Below are 17,607 nucleotides of genomic sequence, written 5' to 3' on the forward strand. Positions count from 1 at the left end.
GAGAAATCAACTACGAACCCAAGATTAGAACGATGTGACAGTGAAGAAGGGGAATAAATCATAAGCACAATTGAGACGTAGTAGAGGATGCACTACCCTACTATTATTGAGACAAATAAATGGAGAAAATTAGCGAGTGGAGAAAGATGAGAACAATTGTTGCTATTAGGGTTACTGAGAATTTCATATAAAAGTATTTTTGCTCGAGAATAAATTATTAACTAAATTTCACTAGCACAATTAAATTTGATCTCAAATACTATCAAGTATAAGTGCCGATAAAGTGCAATTTAATTAAGGAATATTAGCGCCTAGTATCACAAAACTTTTCAGAAATTTGTTTTTTTTCACAAACAAACTTGACATATAATATCATGAATTTAAGTAGTTGTTGATAATAATGTGATTACAAAGTCCTAAAAACCAGATATAATTATCTATGAGAAATAATATGCTATATATTTTATGTGAGCATCATTCTCGTTTGACGCACGTTTAACATTGTTAATTTCGATTTATATATTTAGTTTGATTCTACTACATTAAAACATGTCATTGGAATCTTTAATTTCATAAAATTCATATAAATCAAAACTTGATTTGTTATTTTATTAATATATTTGAAATTATAGAGAAAATGAGCAAATCGACTTTTGAATTTTATGAATTTTGTGCAATTAAAAAATACAATGACATTTTCTAATGTATTAGAATCAAACTAAATATATAAATCGAAATGAACAACGCTAAACCTGCATCAAACAAGAGTGATTCATAAGGAGCCCACATAAGGTATGTAGCATATTATTCCTCGTTTTTTCCTATCTCATTTTAATATAATTAGATTTTATCACTGGTAAAAAAATTTAATAACTATTTAAGTTTGTGATATTATATGCAAGTTCAAAATTTATAGAAACAAATAAATTTAAATTATTTTTGTGATATTAGGGCTAATGTCCCTTTAATTAATACTCCTACTTAGTAAGATGCTTATCACATGAATGAATGGAATTAGTATGAGAAAATAAAATTTACCGAAACCCTTATATTTTACCTGCTTTAGAATCCACCAGATCTTATCGCCCTTTTGCACTGAAAATACATAAAAAACACAAAGCGGAAGGAATTGCACACCATCTCCATCGCCTCCCCCAATTACTGGGTGCCCCGCACTTCTGTTTCTCATCCCATTCATTCATTTTCATATATTGATCCGTGTCTGTATTTCTCCCCATCTCAAGTATACATAAAAGGTAAAATTAAGGTTCCTATTTCCGATATTCAATATATGTATGTATTTATCTTTTCTTCTGGATTGGGGATTGGTGGCTCGTTATGCTCTGGAAGTGAGAACAATTGGGGAAAAATTAATATTTCTGTTATAATATTTTATTGGGATGGTTCATTTTAATGTTCAGAAATGGACGATAATGATACTTGTTACTACTAAATTATGCCTTTTTTGGTTCCGTCTTTATCAATCGTGTTCATAGGCAATGTTTCTTTTTTTGTTGGATTGTAAATGACATTGCTGCATTAGTTGCATTCGCCTTGTCAAGAAACGTACTCATGATGAATTCTGGAATTCTACATTATTTATGGGATTTTTCATACACATCTTAATGCAGACACACACACACATACAATATAATCACAGTTCTGCAGTCACTGACTTAGCCTGAGGTGGCCTTTGGGATGGTTCTGCAGCCAGGAAAAATGAGTAATAAACGTTGCTTATAAGGCATTAAACGAACTAGCTGCATATTCTAGAAATACTTTTTGGCATTGAAAGTTGGCGTAAGTGATTTAAGGAGATATATTGAATAATGGATTTACAGTATTCGTTTGATTAGTTTCATCAAAAGTAACGAAGCTCCTTGGACTGTAGATTGAAGCTTGATAAAATAAGTATTTCTGACTCAGTGGGCTTCTCATCTTTCAGGTCTGTGCTTTTCTGCGAACAAGTTCCGATGTATGCAAGGAAACTTAAGTACAAAAGCCAATGGAATCGTGTGGTTCAGCGTGGCAAATATTTTTCTAGCTCTAGCTCTCGAGATTATTCCACTGGACAATATCTGAGCACTGCGACAAGAGCCAGTAGCTTGGTCCAGGAATATGTGTCAAATTATTCTTTATTATCAGGGCCCACATCCAAGAGATGCTATAGAAGATCAAGTTCAAGGCCAGATGTTTGCTGTATAAGTTCGTCACTAAGATTTTATAGTTCCGAAGGCGATGGAAGGAATGCCAGTGAGGATAAGCGTGTTCCTAACAAAGATGTGGTGGATTGTGAAAAGGAAAAGATTACCAAGGAAAATACTACAGACAGTTCCAGACATTGTGATGCACATGCTTGCCTTGGGGAGCATGATCAAAGGGAGTGGCTTAAAAATGAAAAAATTTCCATGGATAATAAAAAGAAGGATTCCCCATTTCTAACTCGACGAGAAAGATTTAGAAACGAGTTCCTGCGAAGGATTACTCCATGGGAAAAGATAACAGTCTCGTGGGATAATTTCCCTTACTATATCCAGTAAGTGCTATCTCTTGATTGCCTGATTCTATATTTCTTTAGTTACGTATAGTTACTTGCTAGTACTTAAAGTTATTGTTCTTGCAGTGAAAACACTAAAAACCTTCTATTGGAATGCACAGCCTCCCATCTGAAACATAAGAAATTGACTACAGACTATGGAGGCCGTTTGGCTTCTGCTAGTGGGAGAATTCTGATTCGGAGCATTCCGGGTGAGTATTTGATCTGCTCTAGTCAGTTTCCTCATTTTCAGCGTATGCTTCTTGGAAAGTTGTCAACTAATTTGCAACTTTTGTTTCTATCCTTTATGGCTAAGAATAACACTTGGGTTTGAAGGTACGGAGCTGTACCGGGAAAGATTGGTCAGAGCACTTGCTCGGGATTTACAAGTACCAGTATTGGTCCTTGATAGCAGCATTTTAGCTCCATATGTGAGTTTGTAATTTCATTTCCCTCCATCTTTTAGGGCGACCAATCATGTTTTACAAAATCTTACATTATCTTATTCAATGAGTGAAACTTAAGCAACATTTCCCTCCATACTTTCTGAAATTTGATCCTGAGGATATACCCCCCTCCTCTTTGCATACGTTCTTGTTCTTGATCTTTATTGTGTGTGCTCCTGTTTTAGATAAAGCTGCCCAGCTGAAGCAACATTTTCCTACTTATGAAGGAAGTAAATGCTGTTTTGTGGTTAATTTTTCAGGATTTAAATGAAGATGAATGTGAGTCGGAAGAGGAGAACTCTGAAGGTATGTCAGAGTCTGAGATTGAAGATGAAAATGATGCAAGCAATGATGAGGATTATACCAGCAGCGATGAGGGCAGAACTGATGGAAGTGGTGATGAAGTTGATATTAATGTCTCAGCTGAAGATATAAGAAAGCTTATTCCGTGCAATATTGAAGAATTTGAGAAGGTAATACTTTTATTTATGAGGTTTTGTTCTGTATTAGGGCTCAAATGAAAATGAAGGGGAATAAGAGAAAATCTGTGACATATTGTTTTCTTCATATGATAATCTTTAGAATCTTTAGAACTTAATTAGCAGATTTGGTATTTATCGCTCATTACTGATGGTGTCCCTGATCAAGAAACTTTTTCGATATTTTTTATATTCTACTATTGAATAAGTGAGATAATCCTTCCATTCACCTGAAGTTATTGGATATTAGGTTTCACAAGTAAGCAGCTGTAGTTTGGATCTCCATGGGGGTATGTGAATCTATGTAACTTAGATATATATTTAATAGTTTGTGATCTTCGTATTGCAGAGTGTTTCTGGAGAATCTGAAAGCTCCTCAGCATCTTCAAACCCAGAAACTACAGAAACATCTAATGTGGCCAGTCAGAAACTAAAGAAAGGTAATATACTTTTTCATGCCAAATTATATTGTGGTAAAAAGTTATGTTACTGTTGGAGGTGTCTTAAAAGATCCTACGGGAGCACACAGTCTCTTGGCACATATATCGAAAAATTTAAGTCTGCATTCTTTCTTTCTATACCATGGCATATGAGCTTGCGTGTTCAGGTGATAGCCTCATTCTTGTTAAGAGCTTGGTGAATTCTTCTTCTTACTCTTCACACGTTCTGCCCCCCTTCCTCCTTTACATACAAGGCCATTTGCTATTTCCACATGTAGAATTTTGGGTATACCTAACCAACTTGATCACTTGAATTATAGATGAAGGGGATTATAGTTTTCTTCCTTTTGAGTTTTGCCACATAATGAAATTCTGTATACAATTGTGTTTTACTTTAGCCTGCAAATTATTTTGTAGTAGTATATTTTTCCATTACAATCATCATATGGCGTTATTTTCTTTATTATAATCTGTCATTTCTTTTGTGATATATCATATTGTTCTTTCATTAGGGGATCGAGTGAAGTACATTGGACCATCCATTTGCATTGAAGCAAATAATAGGTAATTGTCTTCACATGATATTTGTCAATATACTTAGCTTTTCACCTTTTCATTTAAGAGTTTCAAAATTGTTAACTTGTTGCTAGATGTGCTTAATGGTGTTATGTTATTTACTACAAAGATATACTCCCTCCGTCCACAAAAAATAGAGCAATTGGTGTATGGCACGGGTTTTAATGTAGAATTGGTAAAGTAAGAGAGAAGGGAAAAAAGTAAGAGAGAAGGAGAAAAAGTAAGTGAGAAGTAGTGTTAGTGGAATGATGTGTAGCCTGTAGGGTTGTTATTTGTTGAAAACTTTCCATAAATGAATGCGCTCTATTTTTTGTGGACGGCCAAAAATGCTAAATGTGCCCTATTTTTTGTGGACGGAGGGAGTATATTTTTATTTTCCGATATTCATTACTGGGGTTTTCTTTCAGTTTGTATCGAATGCACAGTTTCTTTATTAAATTGGTACCCTAAACATCATGTGTCATGTAGAATCAATTAGTGCAAATTTAACATGAAAAATTGATTGTTTTTGTTGTTTCCACTTTCCCTTGTCATTACATCACTTGTATGAGCTACTGGTTGTATTTCTCATGTATAATAGCTCCCTGTTGTTTTCTGCAGTTCCTTCTACTCTTTTTAGTGCTCGTAGTTGCATGTAGATAATTCATTTTAGTTTCTAACTGCCTAAGAAATTGAAGGAACGAGTAGAAATTCTTCCATGCTGCATTTAACAGAAAATTAAAATTACCATCTACTACAAATCAATCCTCTATACAAAGACTTTGTGACTCCATTACCATCTTCTAGGAGTATGTCTTTCTTCCAAGTTCAGGAGAGGCAAGAAAAAATGTTGATCCTTCAAAAGTAACAATGAAGAGCATATTACAAGCATCAATATATGCAACTGAAAATAGGAAAAACCTCTAATTGTGCAAACATGCTAGGTGGAGAATTTGTGATTTGAATCCATTTGAATAATTTTAATGTTTTGTAGCACGAGTTATTAAGGCATACTTTTAAATAGGATATAAACTGCATATATATCTAAGCACATACATTCGGGTGGAAAGATGTTCCAAATGATGTGCATTTTCTGGCTTCATAACGGATTATGTCTCTCATGTGGGAAGTTTGTCTCTGTCAAAAGCCTGAATTGTTGTACTGCTGAAGAGTCAGATTCAAGCCAAATACTTTAGAATACAATATTCATCACTGCAGAGAGGGAATCTGGCTGTAGGGAATTGGAATCTGAGAAGTGAGCATCTTTGTCCACCTTTATAGTTCTTCTCATAGATCTCACTCATTCTGGCTGTCGGAGTGGGGGTACTTGTTGGGGGTTGAGACGTGCCTCATTTACATTCTCGACTCAGAAAAGCACATTGGCCATAATCTTTCAACTTATGTGCACCTTATCATTGACATATCCAATTCGTCACAGGGTTTTATTGGGGAAGATACCAACACCGGATGGTCCAACAAATGCTTATACTATTATTCGTGGCAGGTAGGTTGGTAAGTTATTGAAATGCATGTGGAGTAGCTACTAATCTATTGTCCTAAAACAGAATGTTTGTCGAGTTTCCGGAATAGCTAATTCATAAACATGTATTCATCCAGCTGTTTGGCATGCATCCTTTGCTACCCCATCAGTGCTTTTGTGATAGTTTCTAGTTTGTTCTGTACTTGCAGTTTCATTTACTTGAATTGGTTGATTTTTCAACACTATATCTTTCAGGACTTTGTCTAGCGGTCAACGTGGAGAGGTTTATGAAGTGAATGAAGACCAAGTAGCCGTTGTATTTGATATTAGTTGCAAGAGTACAGAGGAAGTAAACGAAGTAAAAAGTGCTGAAGCTACTGCAAAACCTTCAGTTTGTTGGCTCAATGGTATATTTTACTTACTGAATACCACTGTTAGAACCTAGAACAATAATCTGCCAGGTGCTGCTTTCTGCAGTTTATAATATCCTGACCCCTCCACCCCTTCCATCATCTTCAAATTGCAGTGAAGGATATCGAACATGATCTTAATGCTCAAACACATGACAGCTATACTGCGATGGAGGTGCTTTATGAGGTGCAAGATTTAGATGACAATGAGAAACTATGTTTTGAAAAATCCATATATATTATTTGGGGATCTTATATTTGCCGGAATGACATTAATATTAATGCAGATTTTGGAGACACAACAGCCACTCGTGGTCTACTTTCCAGATTCTTCTTTGTGGCTATCAAGGGCAGTCTCAAAGTCGGATCGCAAAGAGTTTGTTAGTAAGATGCAAGAGATGTTTGACAAATTATCAGGTCCTCTGGTCTTGATTTGTGGACAAAACAAAATAGAAGCAGAATCAAACTCAAAAGAGAAGGACAAATTTGTAAGTTCCAATATGTAAACCGATTCCACTTGTGCCTTTTTGTGCTCAGCATATCATGATCATTTGTAGCTCCTATGAGCTCAACAAAGCAACCTCCTCCTGACCTTTCTTTTTGGTTTTTGACAGACAATGGTACTTCCAAACTTGGGCCGTCTTGCTAAGTTGGTAACTCTCAGTAGCTCTAAATATTTTTTATTTGCATCTACCATCTCCAAAGCTCTGCTTAGCAGTACTAATTAGACTGAAAAGGACTGTTGTTATTTGTTACTTTTGATGTTGTCTCAGATATTTGATGTTTTTTTCTCAGCCTCTTTTGAAGAGACTTGCAGAGGGCTTAAAACCTTCTAAACGGTCTGGAGACGATGAATTATATAAGCTATTCACTAATGTGATGTGCTTAGATCTGCCGAAGGTACTTCTTTATGATATTGTCATCGTTTAAAAATTTGTTTCAATTCAGATCCAGATGAAAAATCTCTTATTTTTGTGATTACTTGATTTTTCTCCACTTGGCCATCTATCTAAAAAGCATCTCTGAATTTCCTTTCATCAATTTTTTCCATGTGTCCGAAAAGTTTTATTCAAAAGCTTTTATTATGTCTTGATTATTTATTCATTGCTATACATTCTGAATATCTTTGGTATCCCATTGTAGCAGAGACTACAGAGTAATACGAATCAATTAGACGTGCACAGTCTGAAAATCTGATAAATAAGCTAGTTCCAATTTGGTATTACTTGATAATATAAAATAAGATTGTAGTAGGAAGTGACTACAGATGTTCTTGATGATCACAGGAGGAAGATCTCTTGAAGATATTCAACAAACAGATTGAGGAAGACAAGAGAATTATAATATCACGAAACAACTTAAGCGAATTGCACAAGGTTCATTTGCAATTTCATTGCAGACTTGCAATCACATTTTGACATACTTTATGTTGTTTGTCTTTCATCCCACAACAAAGCTGCTCAGTCTTAATCACTTCAATTAAGAGGCTGTGCTTATTTATTTCAGGTTCTCGAGGAACATGAATTATCATGCATGGACTTGTTACATCTAAACACTGATGGTGTTGTACTGTCAAGACAGAGTAAGAAACTCATTTGCAGATCTATGTTTAGATGCAAATGAGTATGCTAAATTTAGAATTCCTGCATGCTATAATGCATCTTGATCTAAATATCTTGTTCAGGTCTTTCTGAATCTCTGTCTTAGGACTTAGGAGGACAAGTTTCTTATGCAGACTAGAGTGATTATTTTTCAGCCCCATCATTCATCCTGGTGTATTATGGAATTATTTGACTGTAGATAGGATTGTTTTGCTTTGTTTATAAGAGGTGTGTTCCATTCAGATAATGATACGTGATGACATATGTTTCCAAAGGACCCACCTAAACATTGTAAGCAATTATAAGTAATTTCATTTCAGTTTTTGTGCTAGGCAGTTAATTAAGTGCCCTAACAGAGCTAACACAACTAAGTTCATCAACATGGAGGATCAACGACTTCTTATGCAAAAAGAGTAGGATCAATGATTATCGAACAGTATGGTGACATCTTCTAAGAGCTTAGTGTTTGTCTTGATGAAAGAGATGTGGAGTCAGTTGGTTGTCTTTCATCTTATTATTTGGGGGTTCCAAAGCAGTCTTTTGATACGTGATGACATATGTTTCCAAAGGAATCAACGACTTCTTATGCAAAAAGAGTAGGATCAATGATTATTGAGCAGTATGGTGACATCTTCTAAGAGCTTAGTGTTTCATCTTTTAATTGTAGTTGTGCAAGATTTTCATTCTCTTCTTGTGTAGATACTTTCATACTCCTAATTGTGAAGGGGGGACCCAATCATCATGAAAAGGTTGATTTTTGCCATACTACAACATTAACTGCCAAGAATGATGAATTGGCTTAGATACCAACAGGAAGCACTGTAATGTAGTATGAGTCATGCGACTGAGTGTAAAATACGGCAAAGTTCTGTTTATTCTTGTTTCTTTTGCTTTTTATAGTGAAGCTTTGCAGATCATGGTGCTGTAGCCTGTAGATGATGCATTATTCATATTAAAATGGATGCAGAAGATCAAACTTTATTAAAATTATACTATCCTCTTACTCACTTTTCTTATGAATACATGTCATCCTTCTTATGTTTTCGATGGTTTTCAGAAGCAGAGAAGGTGGTTGGCTGGGCCAGAAGTCATTACCTATCCTCATGTGTCCTTCCTTCAGTCAAGGGGGATCGGTTGCAGGTTCCTCGAGAGAGGTAATTATCTCTCTGCTTGTGGTTTTCTGAGAACCAGCTTTTATCTGCATCATGTTGACTGTTGTAGGTTGTCTTGTGTAGTCTTGAACTTGCAATTTTGAGGTTAATGGAGCAGGAAACAGCTTCAAAGAAACCGTCCCAAAATTTGAAGGTTTTTGCTTACTTCTACCACGAATTTACTTTGCATCTTTTCTATTATATTTATGCCATACAAATTGCAGAATCTTGCGAAGGATGAGTATGAGAACAACTTCGTTTCAGCAGTGGTTCCTCCAGGGGAGATTGGTGTGAAATTTGATGATGTGGGTGCACTTGAAGACGTGAAGAAGGCACTAAATGAACTTGTGATCCTGCCAATGCGGAGACCTGAGCTTTTCACCCGTGGAAATTTGCTGCGGGTAAATTACTGTTGCACCTCCTACTCGCAATTTCATTTCTGCTGCCCCTTCACAGCTGTGAATGTAATTTTCTTGTCAGCCTTGCAAAGGGATATTACTTTTTGGCCCTCCTGGAACTGGAAAAACCCTGTTGGCGAAGGCACTTGCAACAGAAGCGGGTGCAAATTTCATTAGTATTACTGGCTCAACACTTACATCCAAGGTAAGCGAAATAATATACTATCTTCTTTGAACTTTTCCTCTGTTGTCATTCCTGCCGCTTATAGATAGTTCGTTAGGACAAAGAAAAACAGAACAGAGATGTACTCACTTTGTGTATTAATCTGTTTATTCTTAAAGCTTCCACCAGTGAATTCATATATTGGTTTAACAGTTTTTGCTTGCCTTTTGATGCAGTGGTTTGGTGATGCTGAAAAACTTACTCGTTCACTTTTTTCCTTTGCCAGCAAGCTGGCTCCTGTTATAATTTTTGTCGATGAGGTGAGACCACTTTCATCTTTTTTGTGCGTCTTTGTTCAAATAACTGAAACCTTGCTCTTGCTACTTTATTCAGTATCTTTAAGTGCAATTTCTCAGAATAATATTTGAAATGATTGAATCTGACAGCAGCTTAGTGCATCTTTACAATTGATGAAGCTCACTGGTTTTGTTATGATGAGTCCTGCTTTGGCTTCATTACTATCTTTCACCGTGTGCTGGGTGCAGGTTGACAGCTTACTTGGTGCTCGTGGTGGTGCTAATGAGCATGAGGCAACTAGAAGAATGAGAAATGAATTTATGGCAGCGTGGGATGGCTTGAGGTCAAAAGACAGCCAGCGAATCCTTGTGCTTGGTGCTACAAATAGGCCATTCGACCTTGATGATGCTGTCATTCGTCGTTTACCAAGAAGGTAATTTTTGCACCAGAGTAAAAAATGCCTCCATTTTTATTTCACGTCTTTTGCACAAATGGCAGACTAAGAAGTCTAAGATGCACGAACTGGCACTCTGATGTGATTTGTTTGCTTGACATTAGGATCTACATCGACCTGCCAGATGCTGATAATCGTCATAAAATACTCAAGATAATTCTAGCTCGAGAAAATCTCGAAACTGGGTTTCCCTTGGAACAACTTGCAAATTCTACCGAAGGTTATTCTGGGAGCGACCTGAAGGTGATGGCAGTTTCATACTTAGCAAACAGAGTCGATTGCTACTTATTTCTTAACTAGTTTTCACATTTTTTATTGCAGAACCTCTGTATTGCTGCAGCATACAGACCTGTCCAAGAGTTGCTAGAAGAAGAAAGCAAGGTGAACAATATGAGAACCTTCAGCCTGTTGGTTGTAGTCACAAAGCCTAACTTTACAATCAACTTTTTAAAGTGACATGAATGCATTATACTATAAACTACCTTATCCCATTATAAGATCCTTGATTTACATCAGTTGTTCAATCATGCACTTGGAAAATATTATGAACCCATTCATCTAGCCTTAGGTCTTCCAAGCTGTGACTTCTTTACAATGTTACTTATGTCATGAAAGGAGACAATGATAGTAAGTTAAGAAAATTTTAATGCAACACCAGATCCAAGTATCCTGATGAGACAAAATGCATAATGAACTCACAAGTTCCTCCCAGGAAATAAGTAGGGTTTACAAGTGTCTTTTCCTCGCTCTCATATCAGCTATCAGAATATACATTTCTTTTTTTCAACTTGACCATACCTTTGGCCTTAGCACTTGTATGATCTCCTTGCAGGGTGCCAAATTTGATGGAGTGCCACTTTTAAGACCACTGAAGTTGGATGATTTTACTCAAGCTAAAACTAAGGTAAAATCCACCCCCAAGTTATGCTATAAGGCTTCACATGGCATAATGTTATTAGGATTGTATTTAAACGAACGCTTTTCATATCGTTCTAGGAGACAGACGTGCTTATAAAATGAATGTACCTTCCAAAGCTTTTATGGTTTCTTCTCGGTGGAAGGAATTCTTGACTAATATTACATCGAATTTGATATCTGTTTTTAGGTGGGACCATCTGTTTCCTTCGATGCAGCCAGTATGAACGAGTTGAGAAAATGGAACGAACAATATGGCGAAGGCGGAAGCAGGAAAAAGTCACCATTTGGTTTTTGATACTACCATCAACTGGTACCTGGACAACCCATTTTTTCCCCTGTAGAAGTTAGAAGATGCAAAAAGTGTCATCTTTAAGTTAAAAATAGCCTTTTCCCCCTCAGAGAGAGAGGTTACAGAAGTTGATTACATAACATTAGGTGGTAGATCTCATAGTAGACATGGAGGCGGTAAGGGGAACACAGGCTAATTTTGTCGTTGTATCTTTACCAAATTTTAACTTAGTAATCTTCTCTTTTTCACATTATAAAGGATTAGAGTTAATGAATTCTTCATCCTTCAGTTGATTATGGGCAGTCTTCCATATACAGCCCTTTATTTTATTTTATTCTATGCATAGTTTATTAAAAGGGTGATTATTCTACTCGAGCGATCTTGATCTTGGCATTGGATCTTTGACTAAAATCCCTGTCAATCTATATCCAACAATTATAATGTAAACTACATTAGTTTACAATTTAAAAATCATTTCTAACCTGAAAAATAAGTGAAATGGAACGAAGTAATTTTTCTTCATGGCCAATCAAGTTCATTTTATAGTCCAAGCCAGTTACATATTCATCTTCTTTTACTTAATTTCAATTCCAAAATATTATCCAACTACATAATTTTTTTCAATTAGAGGCTATTGATAAGCAATAAAGAGTTTGAATTGAGCTTATTCTTCCTCTTCACTTATGATACAATCAGATTTGAGTAAAGACAAAAACTTGTTACTTATAGATGGATCACTTACGGATTAACAAAATACAAGTACCCAACTTCGTAGCCGCCGTTGCTTTCAGACAAAATCATAAATCTCAATTCTACCCCTTGTCCAAACAAACAATTTCACATTGAATTTACAAAAATAGCCCTCTCTCAGTCTTCAGATCTCAACTTCAATGCTCAAACCCCCAAGTTAACAGTAACAGCAACAGCCACAGCCTATCACAGAAGCTTTGCTCCGCCGCTCCCAGATTTCAATTTGGATGGCTCTGTCTCGCAGAAAAGGCAAGTTGATCTTCGCGTTAACTGTTTCTTTGCTCCTCGCAGATTTATCTTATTTCCCACGTCTTTGTTGCGTTGTTCTTGCATCACCCGAATCCGACCCCTCTGTAAATTCCAACTCAGCAATCGAAACTGACATAAAAAATGACATCCCTTTTAAGCAAAACGACAACCCTTCATCGGGAACATGTGTTGATCACGATTTGGTAAGCAAGCAGGAGCTCCAATTGGTGAAGCTTCAAGAATTAGTTCAAAACCTCACGCAGCTTGTTGATAGGCTAGAATCCCGGCTTTCTGATGATCTGGGAAGCAAAAAGATGCATTCTTTATCTTCACACGATGATGAAATCATTGGTGTTGAGCAAATTAAGGAAGGGGATAGTTTGCCTGGTAAAGGAGAGATGAAGGGAGGAGGTGGGATGAAGTCGGGGCCAATGTTAGTGACTAAGTTTAACACATTTTGGGCGGAGAGGTTTCAGTTTGTATCGGCAGTTAAGTTGATTTCTACCCCTACTTGTGTTAATGTGTTGCCTAATAAGGATTTTGAGGGTTTGAGCAAGTACTTTGCTGTTGGGGATGATATAGGGAAGTTGTATTTGTTTCTGAGGAGTGGGGAGGTTGCTTTGGAGTTCAAGGCCTTCCCCGAGGTGGAGAAGCCCTCACCAATCTCTGCCATTGCCTCTTACTTGTCACTTCACAAGAATGAGACCTTGATTGTGACGGGCCATGGCAATGGCGTTATTGTAATGCATCGGGTTTGGGAGACGTTTAGTGGCGATGAATGGAGCTCGCTTCATGTGGAGCGAGTTGGGAGGTTTGAGATGCCGGAGTCTTGGGGTTTGCGGATTAGCATGATGGAAGTGCACCATATTGGTAGGAGGAGGTACATTTTGGCAATAGATGATGGTGGAAAGATTATGGTGTTTAAGGAGGATGGGACACTATATGGTACTGCTACACCTAATAAACGACCGATTGCATTCTTGAAGCAACGTCTGTTGTTTCTCACAGACACGGGGGCAGGCTCGTTGGATTTGAGAACCATGAAACTGAAGGAGACAGAATGTGAGGGTCTCAACAGCTCTGTTGCAAAGAGTTATGTTTTTGATGCCATGGACCGGTCCAAGGCGTATGGGCTGACAGGGGAAGGGGACTTGGTTCAGACGTCGCTGCTAGGTGATGTGATGAACTTCAAGTGTCGGGTGAGATCAAAGAGGAAGCTGGACATGGACAAGCCTTTGGCGTTGCAGGCTATCAAAGGCTACTTGCTGGTTGCTAACAAGGACAAGGTTTATGTGTACAATGTCTCGTCTCAGCACTATGTCCGTGCTGGCGGGCTGAGGCTCTTGTTCTCTGCTGGCCTTGACGAGATCATAGCGCCTTTCCTAAACCAGCAACAGGGCGATGATGTGAACATGGAGAAGAAACTTGGTGTGCCCTTGATCACCAGTGATCACGAGAAGCTCGTGATCATCAGCCTTGGGAATGGATACGTTGCCATGTATCGTTCCAATCTCCCCGTGTTCAAGAATGAGTTCAACAGCATCTTGTGGACGAGCCCTGTCCTGTTTTTCATCCTCTTCCTCTTCGGAGCCTGGCAGTGCTTCGCCAACAAGAAGGAGGCGCTCACCTCTTGGGGCCCCGATGACCCCTTCACTTCAGCATCTGTCGTGAGTGGAGCTTCTCCGTTAGGTTCAGCCACTGGCGACAGATCCTTCCCGGATTCTTCAAGAAAATCCGAGATCATGGAGCTAAGAGGAGGCAGTGGTCTAAGAGGCTCCTCGAGGTATGTCTCCCCACCGCGGTATTCAGGTGGAGGGGCCAATCCATACAGGCCAGGTGGCGTTGATACGGACTCTAGACCTGCTCCGAATCATTACAGGCCTAGCAACACTGATACGGATTCCAGGCCTACAACGAATCATTACAGGCCTAGTCCGGATACTGATGCTAGGTCTTCGCCCGTTGACCCCCGTTTCAGAACAGCAGAACTGAAGTACCGGGGGTCGAACGTGGATGCTTCGGCTGTTCCAAAGAGAAGGGAAAACAACCCCTATGTAAGTAGCCAAGTTGTGGATGATAGCAACTGAGGTTTTGCTATATTACCCATATTCTACACTCATAAACTATGTTCACCTCTGCACTTGGCTCTACTTGTCAATTTGTTAACACTATATCAAAGAACAAATAAATGCAAAATTTGAGGCTTTTATGTCTTATACTAGCTCATCTAAGCATTTCTCTTGAATACTTACTAGTAGTACTTTTTCTCTTGAATTTTAATTTTTACAGTTTCTTGCAATTATCCACCAACATGAAAGTTTGGCCAAATTAAACTAGAGCATACCATGACATATGTAATCTATCAGCAGAAGGTTATTAGCATTATTGCTACAACATTAGAATTCAAATTTGGTTGAATTTCCATTTTTGTGGCAAAGTGCATCAACATTGTCATTATTGTGTTATGAATTATAAACCTCATGTTATAATTGTTATTAGTGCTACGTATATAAGTTTATTAAAAAACTAACTATGGAAAAAGTTAATGGTTGTTGAAGCATATAACTCTATTAATACTAGAGCAATAAGAACTGAAGAAGCAACATTTTGCTTTGGTTCAGAAGCCCAATGTTATTAGTGTAAATCACTTAAAATTCAATTTCTAGCCCAATAATACTTTCAGAATCTGAACAAATTAAAGCCCAGTTCATAATTTTATTTCGTATATATTAGAAAGATTTTTTATACTTCAGTCTAAAACTGTCCCTTTCAATTCAAAGATCCGATGTATCAGAAGTGTATCAATGTAATATTCAACGTGTACATAAATTCAATCAACCGTTTCATCAAATACTTTATATTGGATTCACATTTCTATACTCCACATCTCATCAATCAAACGTCACAGTATTTATTAAATACACTCATCTCAGAAGATGTAGGCAGAAGAAAACAAATTTTGAAATCATCAAATCTTGATCAGCCGCCATTAGTAATAGTCCGTAGAATAGCTTGCTCACGAGCGACAATGAATTGGACAACTGGTCGGGTTGTACCACGTGCATCGTGGCATGGACCCATCAATACGTCGTTCCTTTCTAACATAAATTCACATCATTAATTCATACTCCCTCCGTTCCATCATAGTTGAGGCGAAACTTTTCGACACGGAGTTTAAGAAATGAATGTTGAGTGTGTTAAATAAATAGATAAAAAAGTAAGAAAGAGAAAAAGGTAGAGAGAATAAAGTAAAAAGTGAATAAAGTAGAGAGAATAAAGTAAGAGAGAGTAAAGTAAGAAAGAAAAAAAAGTTACTATAAATGGAAATGACTCAACTATAAGGAAACTTCCCGAAATGAAAAAATGGCTCAATTATGAAGGAACGGAGGGAGTAATTTTTTCATCACAAAAATGATCACAAACAATTCGAAAAAAAACACGAAATAATCTTCATTAATACGAAGTAGTCCTATATACTATTTTCCTATTGTTTATGCATGCAATGTAACATCTATATATTGTTTAATTAATCGTTATTACCAAAGAAAGAAAGACACACATACAAATGAATACCTAAGTGACTCGATTACTCCAATCAATTAATTGTGAATGAAACATCTTATTAAAAAGCTGCCTATGTCATCAATTGAAATGAATCTAAATAATTCCATCAATAAACCGACGATTTACACCGACATAAAAATCGCATGCAATATTGTTTAGAGAAGTTGAACGAATAAAAAGGATTGTGTCTTAGATTTGGATACGTCAAGGATGTTGGAATTTAGTATGTTGGTTTGTCGCATGGCCTGCACTCACGCATGCCTATTAACAACTAACTACTTGACTCCACTACCACTCTTTCATAGTTTGTGTAGTATGTAGGCACTTCCGAGCTTGTCAAATATTAATCACACACTATTGCACAGTCGGTAACTCGTCTTAAAACCTGTACGGATAAGTTTTTGGGATTAATCGATGAAAATATTTGGTAACTCGGTTACTATAGTGGTTCCAACCTTTTCTCAAGCCCTTCAAAGGGTATCTTGGAGGGGCACAAACCCTTCAATTGTACCTTGAAGGGGTTGAACTTTTTGTTTTCTGATTTGATTCAATGTTTGGACTAACTCTCTATCAAATTGAATCCAATTTAAAGTTGAGATATATTGTTGATCAATTTTTTTAGGTGATAAATAACTCTAGATTAGTTAAAGCTTTAACTCACATGATCGATGATCTGCTATAATACCATGATAAAAGTTCATAGGATTCCGGTTAAAATCAATTGGTGATAAGCAATAACCCATGATAGTTAGTTATAGTCTTTTCAGTAAACTCTTTAAATCAATATGTGAAATGTTTATTTGATTCATTTGCCAATAACAAAGTAAATCTTGCACAATCAATATTCCCTTCGTCTAAAAAAAATAGTACTGTATGCACTTTGGGTTTGACACATGTTTTAATGCAAAATTAGTAAAGTAAGAGAAAGGTAGAGAGAAAAAGTAATTAAAATTTTGTTAGTGAAGAATGAGTCTCACCGTATTGCAGAGCAATAAGTTTCTAAAATTAAAAAGTGCATATTATTGTGGGATGAATGTAGTACAATATTATCAAAGTTTAATCAATTAACCAAACAAATAATTTATGTAAACAACATGATAATGAATGTATCCTTTGAAATAATAAGCCAATTGCACTCCACCAAAAAAGAAAATTTGAAGAAAATAAGAGAGGACGGTGTTGAAAGTAAACATATTGTTTAGATTAAATTTGTGGATCATGGCTACCTAGCTAGAGGCTAGATTGAAAGTAAACTAATCACATTCTGTTGCGCCGTCAGTAGTTCATCTTAAAACCTAATTATCGATAGGTTTTTAGGGTTAATCGATAAAAATATCTGCCAGTTACACAGTAGTTTTAATCTGTTCTCAAACCCTTTAAAGTGAACTTTGAAGGAGCTGAACATTTTTGTTTTCTAATTTGGTTCA

General features: G+C 36.8%; 2 protein-coding genes across 3 annotated transcripts; both read left to right on the forward strand.

Moving 5' to 3' along the window:
* Positions 1 to 1,076: 1,076 nt before the first annotated feature.
* On the forward strand, positions 1,077 to 11,913 carry LOC125200676 (uncharacterized). Of its 2 annotated transcripts, XM_048098401.2 has the most exons (25): positions 1,077 to 1,256; positions 1,946 to 2,536; positions 2,624 to 2,748; positions 2,873 to 2,967; positions 3,243 to 3,455; positions 3,811 to 3,901; positions 4,414 to 4,465; positions 5,895 to 5,960; positions 6,192 to 6,343; positions 6,463 to 6,533; positions 6,634 to 6,834; positions 6,961 to 6,999; positions 7,142 to 7,246; positions 7,633 to 7,722; positions 7,853 to 7,928; positions 9,005 to 9,101; positions 9,183 to 9,252; positions 9,323 to 9,499; positions 9,579 to 9,701; positions 9,896 to 9,979; positions 10,205 to 10,389; positions 10,515 to 10,653; positions 10,732 to 10,791; positions 11,243 to 11,314; positions 11,516 to 11,913. In XM_048098401.2, the coding sequence occupies exons 2-25, from the start codon at positions 1,974 to 1,976 to the stop codon at positions 11,621 to 11,623; spliced, it is 3,054 nt and encodes a 1,017-aa protein (XP_047954358.1). In that variant the 5' UTR covers positions 1,077 to 1,256; positions 1,946 to 1,973; the 3' UTR covers positions 11,624 to 11,913. The 2 variants fall into 2 exon arrangements, with proteins under 2 accessions (XP_047954358.1, XP_047954359.1); XM_048098402.2 differs by lacking the exon at positions 5,895 to 5,960.
* A 557-nt stretch (positions 11,914 to 12,470) lies between these two features.
* On the forward strand, positions 12,471 to 14,830 carry LOC125202242 (putative membrane protein At1g75140). Its single transcript, XM_048100603.2, has one exon. It carries the CDS (start codon positions 12,595 to 12,597, stop codon positions 14,701 to 14,703), a length of 2,109 nt encoding a protein of 702 aa, XP_047956560.1. The 5' UTR covers positions 12,471 to 12,594; the 3' UTR covers positions 14,704 to 14,830.
* The last annotated feature ends 2,777 nt before the right edge of the window (positions 14,831 to 17,607 follow it).

Source organism: Salvia hispanica, chromosome 2 (genome assembly GCF_029641045.1).
Source record: "Salvia hispanica isolate PSC_SH4W2 chromosome 2, Shi_PSC_v1, whole genome shotgun sequence".
Lineage (NCBI taxonomy): Eukaryota > Viridiplantae > Streptophyta > Magnoliopsida > Lamiales > Lamiaceae > Salvia > Salvia hispanica.